Consider the following 13,563-nt stretch of genomic DNA (forward strand, 5'->3'; position numbering starts at 1 on the left):
TGCTGGTTTCTTAAAAAGAACCTAACGTAGACGCCAAACTTTCCTGAAACTCCTCCACGGGGTCACGGCGCCAAGGTGCTAGTTTTTGTCACTTCTAGGTGTGGACACGATCGAATACAGTTTAGCTGATGTAGCTCATTAGGTGAGGTGATACTACACCATGTACTGGATATTAAAGAAAAAATTATTTGTTCCAAAATCAACATTCCTGCTTGAGAATGTTGCTCTTTCTCATTCTGCCCACTCCTTATGGATTCTAGTCTGAATGGAAAAGTGAGGACGTCTGCATGTGCATTTTATGTGCTTTTTATTAAAGGGACAGCCACAGCCTATGATTGGTAAGACACGCCTTCTCGGAGCAGCGGAGCCTATGCCAAGGGCATCAGTAAGAGGTGCTCTATGGTTACGTCAACTAAAGAAGTTTCTACAAGGATCAGGTCATTAGCCACTGCAGTCGCTGACCTTCAACACACCCTGAAAGGAATTCAGGGCAGAGAAAAGGAATGCGGCACTCTGTGCTCTGGGGAAACTGGAAGAACAGGCTTCCACATGGGTAGATATTTTCAGAAGAAACTTTTATGAACCCAAATTCTTGCATCTTCCCATACTTAGAAAAGTACTAAAGCCATTAAGATATCTGTTCCTTGTGACTAGCAGCATCCTTCTCCTAAGATGTGTGCTTGGGTACAGGCATCCCCTTCACCAAAAACACATATATACTGACTTCCTCCGTTACCTCTTTGGAAAATTTCCTCAGAGCTGAGAGGCTGTCCCCTGAGCTAGAGTCCTCAATAAGACACTGAATAAACTCAACTCACAGCTCTTACAATGTGAGGTGTTTTTCTTTTTTTTTTTCCCCAAGTCAACAGTTTCAGTGACAACTGCATCTGGTTAGGGGTTCCCAAGGCTGGAGCAGGGGATGAGGGCTAGAAGCAGAAATTTTTTTTTTTTTTTTTTTTTTTGCAGTACGCGGGCCTCTCACTGTTGTGGCCTCTCCCGTTGCGGAGCACAGGCTCCGGACGCGCAGGCTCAGCGGCCATGGCTCACGGGCCCAGCCGCTCCGCGGCATGTGGGATCTTCCCGGACCGGGGCACGAACCCGTGTCCCCTGCATCGGCTGGCAGACTCTCAACCGCTGCGCCACCAGGGAAGCCCTTAAATGCTTTTTTAAAGAAACAGAATGTCAACTTCCTATCTTCCTAAAATAGGTTTCAGGCAGCTTTTCATATTTCCTTTAGTGAAAACATCCAATCCACTTTAAACACTGCCAACTATGCTCTAAAACACTCCAAGGATCAATCGCATCTCTCCTCTCCTAATGACTTCTCCGTTGTTTATAGAATAAAACCCAAATCCAGTGGCAGCCCTCGGGCCTTCACCATCTGGCCTCAGGCTGCTTTCCCAGCTTCACCTTCACTCTGTTCCCCCGAGGAGGCGACTTGCCTTTCTCCGCCTGTGCCCAATTCCCCTCTGCCTCCTTCTGTCTTTACTCTCTGAGCTCCAGCCTCTGACAAGAATGTCTTTAGGCCCTTTCTTTTCCTGGGGAAACAAATCTTGTTTATCCTGCAAGGTTCAAGTTCTGCCTCCTCTGTGAAGACTTTCTTGACACTGTCATCAACACCACTCACACTTGTCTGTGAGTTTCCAAAGCATGTTGCTCATATGTTGGTTGACAATCATGTCCTTGGCTTTGTATTACAGTTCATCGTGGCCAGCGACCATGACCTGTTTTTTTATCGAAACCTGACACGCCCAACAGACTGAGGAGGGTGTGACCATCACTTGCCTGTAAGTACACCCATGTTGCTGGAAACAACTCTGCTCAATAATGGATCAGAACTGACACACATGTCATCCTAACTTCCAAATCTGGCCTCTCCCCAGTCATCTGTAGTTCACTGTGGCAGGTACAAAAGCCTCCGTCTCTCTGTCTTTATCCCCCAGGGCCTCAAACCCGGGAGAGGAGCACAGAAAACAGTCAAAGAAATGACACGTGCCCACTTCTAGTTCTAATTCTTCCATAGACCTTAGGAGGGTCCCCTCCCCTCCATCTCTAAAGACAGGGAGCCTATTCTACATTTCTCTTCTGTTCTGCACGGGCCCCAGCACGGTTGCAGACGAGCCTTGTGTGTGTGTGGGGGGGCCTTTGTTAAGAGGCCAGCAGAGGTGCAAACTACAGACCTGGAGGAGCCCCGGGACCTGCCCGCCTGCAGGAGGAGGCACTGGTTCATTCAACAGAGGTAGGAAGTCAGATGGTGGCCTGCTACGGGGCTAGTGCGGAGGGCTCTTCTGCCCCCCTCTGCTTGAGTTTGGTTGATATATACACACACATTCAGGGAGAAGGCAGGGGAGAGGGCTGGGCAGGGGCACGGCTCTGTCCAGGCAGCAGGAGGAAGCCCGGGGGACCCCGGTCCCATGAACTCAGCACGCGAAGGAACAGGAGAAAGACCTGGGCCCGGCCCTTGGGGATCACTCTGTTTCCTTGGCGGCGGGCCATGGCCGGCGGGGCGGCGGAGGAAGCAAACGCGCGCAGCTCCTACCTTTCAGCTTCTCGGCCAAGAGCGCGGCCTCGTGCTCTGAGTAGTGCATGATGGGCGGCGGCGAGGGCGGCCGCAGCCGGTCCTCCTCCAGCTTGCGCCGGTGCCGCTCCTCGCGGGCGCGCATCCTCTGCTTGCACTCCCACTCGTAGAAGTCGTCCCGGGCCTGGGCGAAGTCCACGTGCAGCCGGCCTGAGTCCTTTTTGTCCGTGCTAGACCCTAAGCGCATCCGGTAACCTGAAACCAGTGGGAAGGCGGGTCACATCACACTGTCACAACACTGTCACGCACGACTGTCACAGTCGGGGCCGGGCCCTCAAGGCGCGCCAGGGGAGCTCTCACTGATTTCTTTTTCCCTTACAAAGGACATCCTTCCCATAGGAGGTGGGAAGCTGTTACCCTCCGAGGCCATCCGGAAGCGGAAGCGCGGCCCAAGGTACGCCTATTATAGATTTGGGGATAAACGCTCCAGTGGGAGGGGTCTTCAAGCCAATGTTGCCAAGAGGATGATCTCAAGAACCAGGGCACTTATCCTAGCTCCTTCTTCCTTCTGGCTTCCAGGAAGATCAGAAAAATATTGGGCATGTAGCTTTTTTTCCCCTCCACTTTTTATGGCCTCAATTTTATATTTTCAATTTACTGTAACTCTGTTGCATAAGCCCTCTTACTTTTATTTTTTAGAAAGAGGTGGAGTGTGAGTTAATAAATATTATCTATGATATTTAAAAAGATCTACAAAGTAAATTCCGTGACACCTCACTCACAGGCTATTAATTCATTCTCCTAGAAAATGCTGCTTGCTCCATTCTCTCTCGGCAGCTGCAAAAGCCACAATTACCAAGGCAATTTTGCAATACTGTTTTATTTCCACTTATCCTCCGGGGCACACAGGAGAATATTTTACCTTCAATCAAGAGGCCTCACCGCGGCCTTCCTTACAGCCCCTCCAGCACCTCATCTGGCACGCAGCACTGCGCAAATTGTCCATGCAATCTTTGAAGGCCACAGGAGCCCGTGTGAGAGCCCAGAGCTAGACCAAAAAAATGGGCCTGGAAGTCTTTGGGGGATTTACTGTGAGCTACACAACTTATAAAGATTATAAGCAGAAACTTGATCTGAGAAATCAACACAAACAGAACTGAAACCAGGCCGCCAGACTAACTTCAAGGGAAGGAGGTTTGGCTTTGAGGTTGCTCTTCAGTTTGGGGTACTCAGATTTTTAAAAACATAAATTCAGGTCCCAGCAGGATCCCTGCTGTCAGGGGCTGCCAGAAGAGAGAGCAAAATAAGCACTTTTGCTGTGCAGGGACTTTGCAAATGAGACACCACTGTGAAATGCTAGGCTGCACTGCACTGATGCTCAGGACCTTGTGGTAGATTTTAATGGATTATTTTAGCATTTGGGGTTGAAACTCAGCTGAAAAATCCCAGGAGAGGCTGGCTTCTCCCCAGTAGGGTACTTCACACCTTTGAGAAGTTACAAATGTGAAACAGATCTCAAGTCTGATTCCTGTTATAACCTTCTCACTCCCAGGTTTAAAAGGTATTGTCTCTCTAAAACTGGGAAGACATAACAATACCTATCAAAAACGCAAACATCTCAAGAGGGAGGGGATTTGGGGATGTATGTACACGTATAGCTGATTCACTTTGTGAAACAGTAGACACTAGCACACCATTGTAAGGCAATTATACCCCAATAAAGATGTTAGAAAATAAATTTTGAAAAAAGTGTTCACAAGCAAAAAGAAAAAAAAAAGCAAACATCTGATCACAGAGGAGCAGAATTAATGCTAAAGCAGAGTATTATTTTGGTTGTGGGCTGTGGAAATTTAACAAATCAGCAGGCCGTGGTGATATATACATAACAGCTGAGCAGGCAGAATGGCCTAAGACTGGCCAGCTGTCCCAACTGGCCAAGCAACTTTCCCCTGGTCATGTCCAGAGCATCACTTTTCAGACATTTCTGGTTCCAAAAATCACCCTCTCTTTCATCACAACACCATCATTAAGGCCTTAAAAGAGCCCGTGATGAGACTGAGTCTAAAATTAGCTTGGCCCTCAAATGTGATTGTGGTCCTAAAATTAGGCCATCCAGCTGGGCTAGGGCTTGCGGGAGCTCTTACGTAAGAGCGGCAGCCTGCCTTCCTTCCTGCCCCTCCCAGTCAGCCTTTCAGATTTCCCAGGACCATGCTGCAACCTTGCCAGGGGAGCCCAGGCAGAGCTGGGAGACCCCTGTGTACTCAGGCAGGTCGGCTGGAGGTGAGGCCTTTGCTGTGGGATGCCAAGGGGTAGTCAGAGCTTGAAAAAAATATAGCATCAAGGCATAAATCTGAAACTTTCATGTGTCTAAATTTGGAACTGTTCATCTTTTGGCAATGTACTGTGAGTTTTCTGATTGGGTCTAAACATTATGTTATGTCAGTGTTGAAAAACACCTTTGATTTACTGTAGCCCTTTCATTTAATCAGGTGGGGGTAAAGCCATAGTTGTATTGGTGGAGCTGTGATTAGAACCCAAATTCCCAGGGCAGGGTTCCTTCTCTAACATCATCAGGATATTTGTGTTAAAAACAACCACTTACTGAATGGTTCCCATGTTGCACGTGCCCTGCTAGGCACTTAATATCCCTTATTTTGATTCATTCCGCATAGCAATCCGATGAGGTAGCACTATTACTATCTCGATTTTGCAGAAGAGAAAGGAGAGGCTCAGAGAGAGGTTATCTTGCCACTGAAAGCCAGTGCCATACACTCAATAGAATCCCCAGTTGTCTAATAGATTACTCTGATGCTGTAGCTCAAGACTTTGTGAGAGATCCGAGTGTTGTATTTTTATTTGATGTTTTATCGTCCACCTCCATTCTGGAATACTTTCAGGCTTTCTTTTCCACTGTCAGGTTTTATTGGAATAAGGGTTTTAAAGTTCTCTAGGTCACTATCTAGCTCAGGAAAGTCTCTTCAGTGTTGGAATAACCCCAAGGCTTCTGGGGTTTGCAAGACAATTTTATGGTCATCGGGGCTGACTGCAGAGTTAGGTAAACCTGGTAGTAATGTTCAGATTTTTTTCCCCTCTTCTTTTCCCACTTTTCCCCGCTAGCTTTGCCTCTGGAAGAGGGAAGTGATGTGCAGAGTGACAGACTGAAATATGCAGATGGAGACAGAGAGGGAATGGCAGTGAGTTAAATCTAAAAAGACATCCTTCCAAAGCTACATTTCAATACCAGCTCTGCGATGCTTAGATTTGGCAAAGGCCTTGCTGACAGGCTCCATACATTTGCTCCAACACCCATAGGGTGGAAGGCAGCAGGAGGCTTAATTTCAACCTCTGTAAGAATTTCCCTGATAAATGGCACCAGAGAAGCAGGGATGGTGGGGCGGGCTTAGCCAGGCTAAATGCACTAGCAACGGGGCGGTTTCCTGGGCCTCCTCCTCAGGCCTGGGGACCACTGTCTGCAAGGCACTCATCTTGATCTGGTGCCCTGGTGTCTAGAAAGTGAACCACTTCTGAAAAACTGAAATTATGCTGAGAGAGGACTTTATTCCCCCAGAGAATTACATCCAATAATAATAATGGTCCTCAGTATTCATAATATTGCTTCTCATCTAAGAAGCACTTGAGAACATTAATTAGAAACTCGATGGAATTCCTAAAGCCTGGATGGTGGGACACCATGTCTGCAGCAGGGACGTACGTGCGTTCACAGACTTAACAGGGAGCTTCTGGCAGCCTAAGGGTAGAATTCCTCCTTCTCCAGCCCCAAACTGTGAGGACTTTTATTATGCATTAAGGCAAAAGGGAATACGCTCATATTAACGTAACAAAACATCCCAAAGCACCGAGAAAACCCCCTTATGTGATGCAAAGTACCAGAAAGGTAAATGGCTTTATCAACCATGAACTCCTCGGCAAAGCGAATGTGACAAAAATTCTTCTTGCTTTTCCGAATCGCTGTGATGTCACCGCACTGCTCAAAGACTTCTTGGATGATTTCCTCAGTGGCGTTTTCTGGTAATCCCCCGACAAACACGGTCTTACACCCGGGAGGTCGTTCTCTTGTGGAGGGAGGTGGAAGATCTGAGAATCACAAAAAAACAGAGGGTTTTGCCTTTTAGTTATAGTTCCTGTTTTGTTTATTTTTTTCTGGTTCACCTGGTGAAAGTCAAACTCGCAGACTACCTTTCTCCATTCTGAGTAATGATGGATTTCTAGAGTGATCTACACAGATGGCAGGCTGTCCTGGCTTTCAGTGCCTGTCCCCTCCTCCTCCCCACCTTTCTCTACTTTCTGTGTTCATTTCTACACAGAGTGGCTATGCTCGTCCGCGAACAGAGATCAAGCAAATGTTACCATATTTCATTTCTCCTTCATAATACAGAGGCCCGGAAAATCGGAAAAAAAAGAAAAAAAAAAACTTCATTAAGTACAGAGCATGATGAAATGAAAACATGACGAAAAACCGAGGGTTGGGCTTCCCTGGTGGTGCAGTGGTTGAGAGTCCGCCTGCCGATGCGGGGGACACGGGTTCGTGCCCCGGTCCGGGAAGATCCCACATGCCACGGAGCGGCTGGGCCCGTGAGCCATGGCCGCTGAGCCTGCGCGTCCGGAGCCTGTGCTCCGCAACGGGAGAGGCCACAACAGTGAGAGGCCCGCGTACAGCGAAAAAAAGCAAACCGATGGTTGTTGTCTGCCTTGTCTGGTTGCAGGATAATGGAGCAGTAAGGCAGAACAGGGAGCAGAGCCTGAAAGCAGGCGCAGTACTTACTTGGCTGCGAAACACAAGGCCTGAAACCACCCCCTCCTTTTTTTTTTTTATTATTCACATTTAAATGAGCAAACTACTAAATCTGAGGGAGCCTGCATAAAAAGATAAAAAGCAATCTTCTGAAAAGTCCACTTTAAAAAGGCAACACTGATTTCATATGAATAAAAAAAAAATCCCAGCTATTGAAGCCCATGAATTTAGTATCAGAGACTAAGTTAAAAAAAAAAACACAACAAACTGGCCTATTTATTTCATCAAATGTATGTTTCCTTCAAGCGAATGCAATCTGGTCCAGGAACTCTGAGATGCAGGCTCCCCGCTCCCCTCCACCACCAAATTGCTAACTGCCAAATTAATTCCGTTTTCCATCTAGCAAAACGCATTTCAGAGTTTCTCTCCCACATTTGTGAAGATGGATGGAAGTGTTCACATATTTCACACTGCAATCTGCGGCAAACGCTAGACTTTGTTGCGCGCAAAAAGGTCCTTAATGCTGGCTGTTCACCCCAATCACTCATGCTCCCCTCGTGGTGTCAATTCAGCTCCTGGATAGACACAGGGACCTACATATTTGTTTTGATCTAGAGACGAAGGACTGCTGTAGAACGATCCCCACTCTGTGTACCTAGGTGGGAGAACTTTGAGTCACATCTGAAAATGAATGCAATACTGTAGTCAAAAAGAAAGAAACTTAAATCGATGATCAAATACTTCTCACAGATATCACTTACTTGGGTTCTGGGGGAAAAGAGTACAGCTTTTGCAGTGGATTATTTCTTTGACGACAGCCACTTCTGTTGGCGGGGGTGGTACCAGCCCCAGGCCTGGTATCATTGGGTTAATAGGGGTGATCCCAGTCATCATGTTGAGGCCTGGATCAAAGCCTGGTACACAGATTGAGTCTGTAAAGTACACAAGATATCATTTTGGCTGGAGGATCTTAAACTGGTTTTTGTTGTTACTTTTGCTGTTTTCCTGCAAAGATGATTTGACTTTATGCTTCCTATGTTTTAGGAATTTCTGCTGGCATAAATATAGCAATATAGAAAGCTATTTCAGAAAGGTAAAGAGAAAATAAAAGATGAACTTAATACCACATGGAAAGGAAGCTGTATTATTTAAAATATTAACATGGCAGAACAGGACACAGCATATTCAAGTGTAAAAGCACGCACCATGAAGCTTTGCTGTTACCGTGAACGTGATTTTCTGTTTCTTAACTTTGATGTAGATGTGACTGCCTTATGACCCAGGATGTGGGAAGAATATCATTTAACACTGAAGTGCCCAGTGAATACAACTGTCAACCCAGTTTTGTCAAAAGAGCCTTCTTACCCAAGTGACCTCGATTTAAGAAAGTTCAGTTTATATGTGCATACTTTATAATGATGCATTCAGGTCCAACCTAACCTATTCCCCTCAGGAAACAAAAAACAAAGAGTGATTATAATTACTAAGGCTGGGTTAGACACATGCGGGCATAATGTTAGCTGTATACATTTCTGAGTTCTATTGGATAATCACACGTTCTTCCTATAATTCAATCAGCAAATAATTGACCACCCTTCTGAAATCTTTATTTGTTGTATAAAAAATACAAATTTACGCCCTGCATAAAAAATGGAAGGGCACAAAAAGGGTGGGTTTTCCAATATAAACACTGAATTTTATTTTTTTAGTGGGATAATAAAGCAAGTCATTTCAAAAGTGATATACAGGGATTTTTTTTGATTTTTTTTTTAAATTAGTAAGACCTTTCTAAGAGTAGGGACTGTTAAGATGTATTGAGTTTCTAGAGTAGCTGCAAGGGGATCCCTCTCCTGAGAATTTTTCTGTTTTCAGAAAACATACTCTCATTGGTGGTGTGATACTGTTCGGAGGTAGACAAACAGAAGCACAGATGCCCCCCAGCAGTAGCCGTGGTGACCCTCCACTATAGTTCTCAGGGATGAAATTTCTTTCTCTTGTTCTCCTTTTCTCCCCATTATTCTAGACCATTCCCATTCTTCCCTCCCACCCCCTGTCCTTTGTGGTTCTCACGTCCAGCCAGCCCGTGCCTTAGGCCCCTGCGTGGCCTCACCCTTTGCTTACCTGTGCTGAAAGGTCAGATAAGCCCAGAGGCAGGTGAAGTGACAACTACAGACTGTGTTTACCAAGACTCTCCAGGGGATACAGAGGACCAGCATGGACTTTTCCTTTCTAGGAAGAAGTTTATTATAGCTTTTCCTCCAGCTGCTTTGGGTATTTCCATTCCTCTTCTGGATCGAACAGAATAAGCAGGGTGATCCTGATTTATAAGCTCAAGAGGACTGCTGTCCCATTTATGAGGAAATCCATTTAATTTGACTGCATACCAGCCTTACTTCAGGAAAATGAGGTGGGGTTTTGGGTTTGTTTCTTGGTTTTGGCCTTTTTTAAGAAACCCTCAGTGTAAATGTCAAATAAGCATTCTCTTTCAAAGCAGTCACCCTGACATTCGAGGTACTTCTATAATTATGGTTCTCAGGTTCTTCGTCTCTCACACGGGGCTTCTGAGTGGATAATCTCTTGGAGCACTAGCCTCCTAGGACTCCAGGATTCTTCACTGATAATTGTTCAAAACAAAGTGAAGTACAAATGACATAAAAGTTTGGAAGTGACAGAGGCAGGACTCACACTTTGGTTATTCGTTTGAAATCTTCATCAAGTTTCACAGGTGTTATTCCCATTTCACAGCTAAAGTAATCGAGGCTTAAAGCAGTAAAGTAAAATTTCCATCATCACAAAGCAAACAAATGGCAGAGTCAGAACTAGGGTCCAGGTCTCTGGCTCCGGATATAAAAACATCTCTTTTAACCACTTCGAAGTTTCCACCTAGAATGACCCAACTAGATCACTGACCTAATAACATGCCACTACCACAAATGTACTCTACTCTTTAAAACAAACCAAGATGTAGCCTTCTGATCCCGATGCCAATTCTAAAGGGGAGCTCCAGAACAGCAGAATGGCTTCCAATGTCAACATCACTGAAATAACACATTGGCTTCTCAGGAGGATATATCAGAAACAGAAATATTGGTAATGGGAATACTGGCATGCTGATGCCTTTATTTAATCTCATTCCGTAAATGAGATTGGTCTGTTCCTTTCCTGGCCCGGCCCTTACTATTGTTTGCCAATACAGGGTGATTTAAGGCTGAAACCACTCAGGACCGCATGAGAGCTCCGTGAATTACAATAACCAGATGTTTCCCAAAATGAGACGAGAAGCCCAGTTCTTGCATTCTCTTTTAGTTGTAGCAGGCTTATGTTTTCTTTTTGAAGCCCAAATAAATAAACACATCTTCAGGAATGGAGACAAAAGATACTACTCTTGAGCAAAATATTTGAATACAGAGCAAGAGTTACTTTGCTTTTTCTGAGACATTAATACAAAGAGACTGTGGGGTTGAATGAAATCTGCATGGTGAGTGTAGTAGCTTGAAAAGAGCTTAGCAAGGAATTAACACTTAAATTATGCTGAACATCAAAGGATCTGAGATTCAGTATTTGAGAGGAAGAAGTGGGAAGGATTAGACTTTAAAAAAAAGTATGAACCCATTACTTTTTAACAATATATGAACAGATGAAAATTGTTTTCTCCAAGAGCACAGGAGGATCTCACCAGGCACCTGCCAGCAGTGTCTTCCAGCTTCCACAGGGTAGGAGTTTTTGAGTGTGGCTGCTGCTAGGCTACTATCTGTGTCCCCAGCAGGAGACACAGCCACCCCCAGCCTCTCCAGGAGACTCTCCAAGATCAGCAGAATGCACCCTTTGAAGACCTTCAAGATGGCGGAAGAGTAAGACGTGGAGATCACCGTCCTCCCCACAAATACATCAGAAACACATCTACATGTGGAACAGCTCCCACAGAACACCTACTGAAGGCTGGCAGAAGACCTCAGACCTCCCAAAAGGCAGGAAACTCCCCACGTACCTGGGTAGGGCAAAAGAAAAAAGAGTAAACAGAGACAAAAGGATAGGGACGGGACCTGCACCAGTGGGAGGGAGCTGTGAAGGAGGAAAGGTTTCCACACACTAAGAAGCCCCTTCGCAGGTGGAGACTGCGGGTGGCGGAAGGGAAGCTTCAGAGCCACGGTGGAGAGCACAGCAGCAACACGAGTGCGGAGGGCAAAGCGGATAGATTCCCGCACAGAGGATCGGTGCCGACCGGCACTCACCAGCCCGAGAGGCTTGTCTGCTCAACCGCCGGAGCGGGCGGGGCTGGGAGCTGAGGGCTTCGGTCAGAGCGCAGGGAGAGGACTGGGGTTGGCGGCCTGAACACAGCCTAAAGGGGGTTAGTGTGCCACAGCTAGCCGGGAAGGAGTCCGGGGAAAGGTCTGGAGCTGCCAAAGAGGTAAGAGACCATTGCTTCGGGGTGCGCAAGGAGAGGGGATCCAGAGCACCGCCTAAACAAGCTCCAGAGACGGACGCGAGCCGCGGCTATCAGCGCGGACACCAGAGACGGGCATGTAAACGCTAAGGCTGCTGCTGCCGCCACCAAGAGGCCTGTGTGCGAGCACAGGTCACCGTCCACACCTCCCCTCCCGGGATCCTGTGCAGCCCGCCACTGCCAGGGTCCCATGACCCAGGGACAACCTCTCCGGGAGAACGCACGGCGCACCTCAGGCTGGTGCAACGTCACGCTGGCCTCTGCCGCCGCAGGCTCACCCCGCACTCCGTGCCCCTCCCTCCCCCTGGCCTGAGTGAGCCAGAGCCCCCGAATCAGCGGCTCCTTTAACCCCGTCCTGTCTGAGCGGGAACAGATGCCCTCAGGCGACCTACACGCAGAGGCGGGTCCAAATCCAAAGCTGAACCCCGGGAGCTGTGCGAACACAGAAGAGAAAGGGAAATCTCTCCCAGCAGCCTCAGGAGCAGCGGATTAAATCTCCACAATCAACTGGATGTACCTGCATCTGTGGAATACCTGAATTGACAACCAATCATCCCAAAATTGAGGAGGTGAACTTTGTGTGATTTTGTCTGTATAGCTTTGCTTTTACCATTTGTCCTAGGGTTCTGTCTGATTTTTTTTTTTTTTCAGTATAGTTCTTTAGCGCTTGTTATCATTGGTGGATTTGATTTTTGGTTTGGTTGCTCTCTTCTTTCTTTTTTTCTTCTTTTTATTACTTTTTAATTTTCTTTTATTTTTAATAATTGCTTTTAAATTTTTTATTTTAATAACTTTATTTTTTTCCTTCTTTCTTTCTCCCTTTTCTTCTGAGCCATGTGGCTGACAGGATCTTTGGTGCCCTGGCTGGGTGTCAGGTCTGTGTCTCTGAGGTGGGAGAGCCGAGTTCAGGACATTGGTCCACCAGAGACCTCCCGGCTCCACGTAATATCAAACAGTGAAAGCTCTCCCAGAGATCTCCAGCTCAATGCTAAGACCCAGCTCCACTGAACAACCAGCAAGCTCCAGTGCTGGACACCCTATGCCAAACAACTAGCAAGACAGGAACACAACTCCACCCATTAGCAGAGAAGCTGCCTAAAATCATAATTAGGTCACAGTCTCCCCAAAATACACCACCAGACATGGCCCTGCCCACCAGAAAGACAAGATTCAACCTCATCCACCAGAACACAGGCACCAGTCCGCTCCACCAGGAAACCCCCACAATGCACTGAACCAACCTTAGCCACTGGGGGCAGACACCAAAAACAACAGGAACTACAAACCTGCAGACTGCGCAAAGGAGACCCCCCAAACACAGTAAGAGAAGCAAAATGAGAAGACAGAGAAACACACAGGAGATGAAGGGGCAAGGTAAAAACCCACCAAACCAAACAAATGAAGAGGAAATAGGCAGTCTACCTGAAAAAGAATTCAAAGTCATGATAGTAAAGATGATCCAAAATCTTGGAAATAGAATGGAGAAAATACAAGAAAAGTTTAACAAGGACCTAGAAGAACTAAAGAGCAAACAAACAATGATGAACAACACAGTAAATGAAATTAAAAATTCTCTAGAAGGAATCAATAGTAGAATAACTGAGGCAGAAGAATGGATAAGTGACCTGGAAGATAAAAGAGTGGAAATAACTACTGCAGAGTAGAATAAAGAAAAAAGAATGAAGAGAACTGAGGACAGTTTCAGAGACCTATAGGACATTAAACGCACCAACGTATGAATTATAGGGGTCCCAGAAGAAAAAGAGAAAAACAAAGGGACTGAGAAAATATTTGAAGAGAGTATAGTTGAAAACTTCCCTAATATGGGAAAGGAAATAGTCAGTCAAC

The 13,563-nt window shown here is 46.3% G+C and overlaps 1 protein-coding gene across 4 annotated transcripts in view; it reads right to left on the reverse strand.

Annotated features, from left to right (window-relative positions):
* Positions 1-13,563, reverse strand: part of ENOX1 (ecto-NOX disulfide-thiol exchanger 1) — a 630,834-nt gene that overhangs the window by 148,755 nt on the left and 468,516 nt on the right. For all 4 annotated transcript variants that reach the window (XM_089899512.1, XM_089899514.1, XM_022574895.3 and 1 more), the window contains 3 exons: positions 8,033-8,203; positions 6,407-6,613; positions 2,540-2,773 (listed from right to left, as the gene is read on the reverse strand). In XM_089899512.1, the coding sequence (XP_089755638.1) occupies positions 2,540-2,773; positions 6,407-6,613; positions 8,033-8,203 (612 nt within the window). The remainder of the gene's footprint in view (positions 1-2,539; positions 2,774-6,406; positions 6,614-8,032; positions 8,204-13,563) is intronic.

This window comes from Delphinapterus leucas, chromosome 18 (assembly GCF_059928025.1).
Source record: "Delphinapterus leucas isolate spDelLeu-1000000601 "Yukka" chromosome 18, BTC_Dleu_Yukka2, whole genome shotgun sequence".
Lineage (NCBI taxonomy): Eukaryota > Metazoa > Chordata > Mammalia > Artiodactyla > Monodontidae > Delphinapterus > Delphinapterus leucas.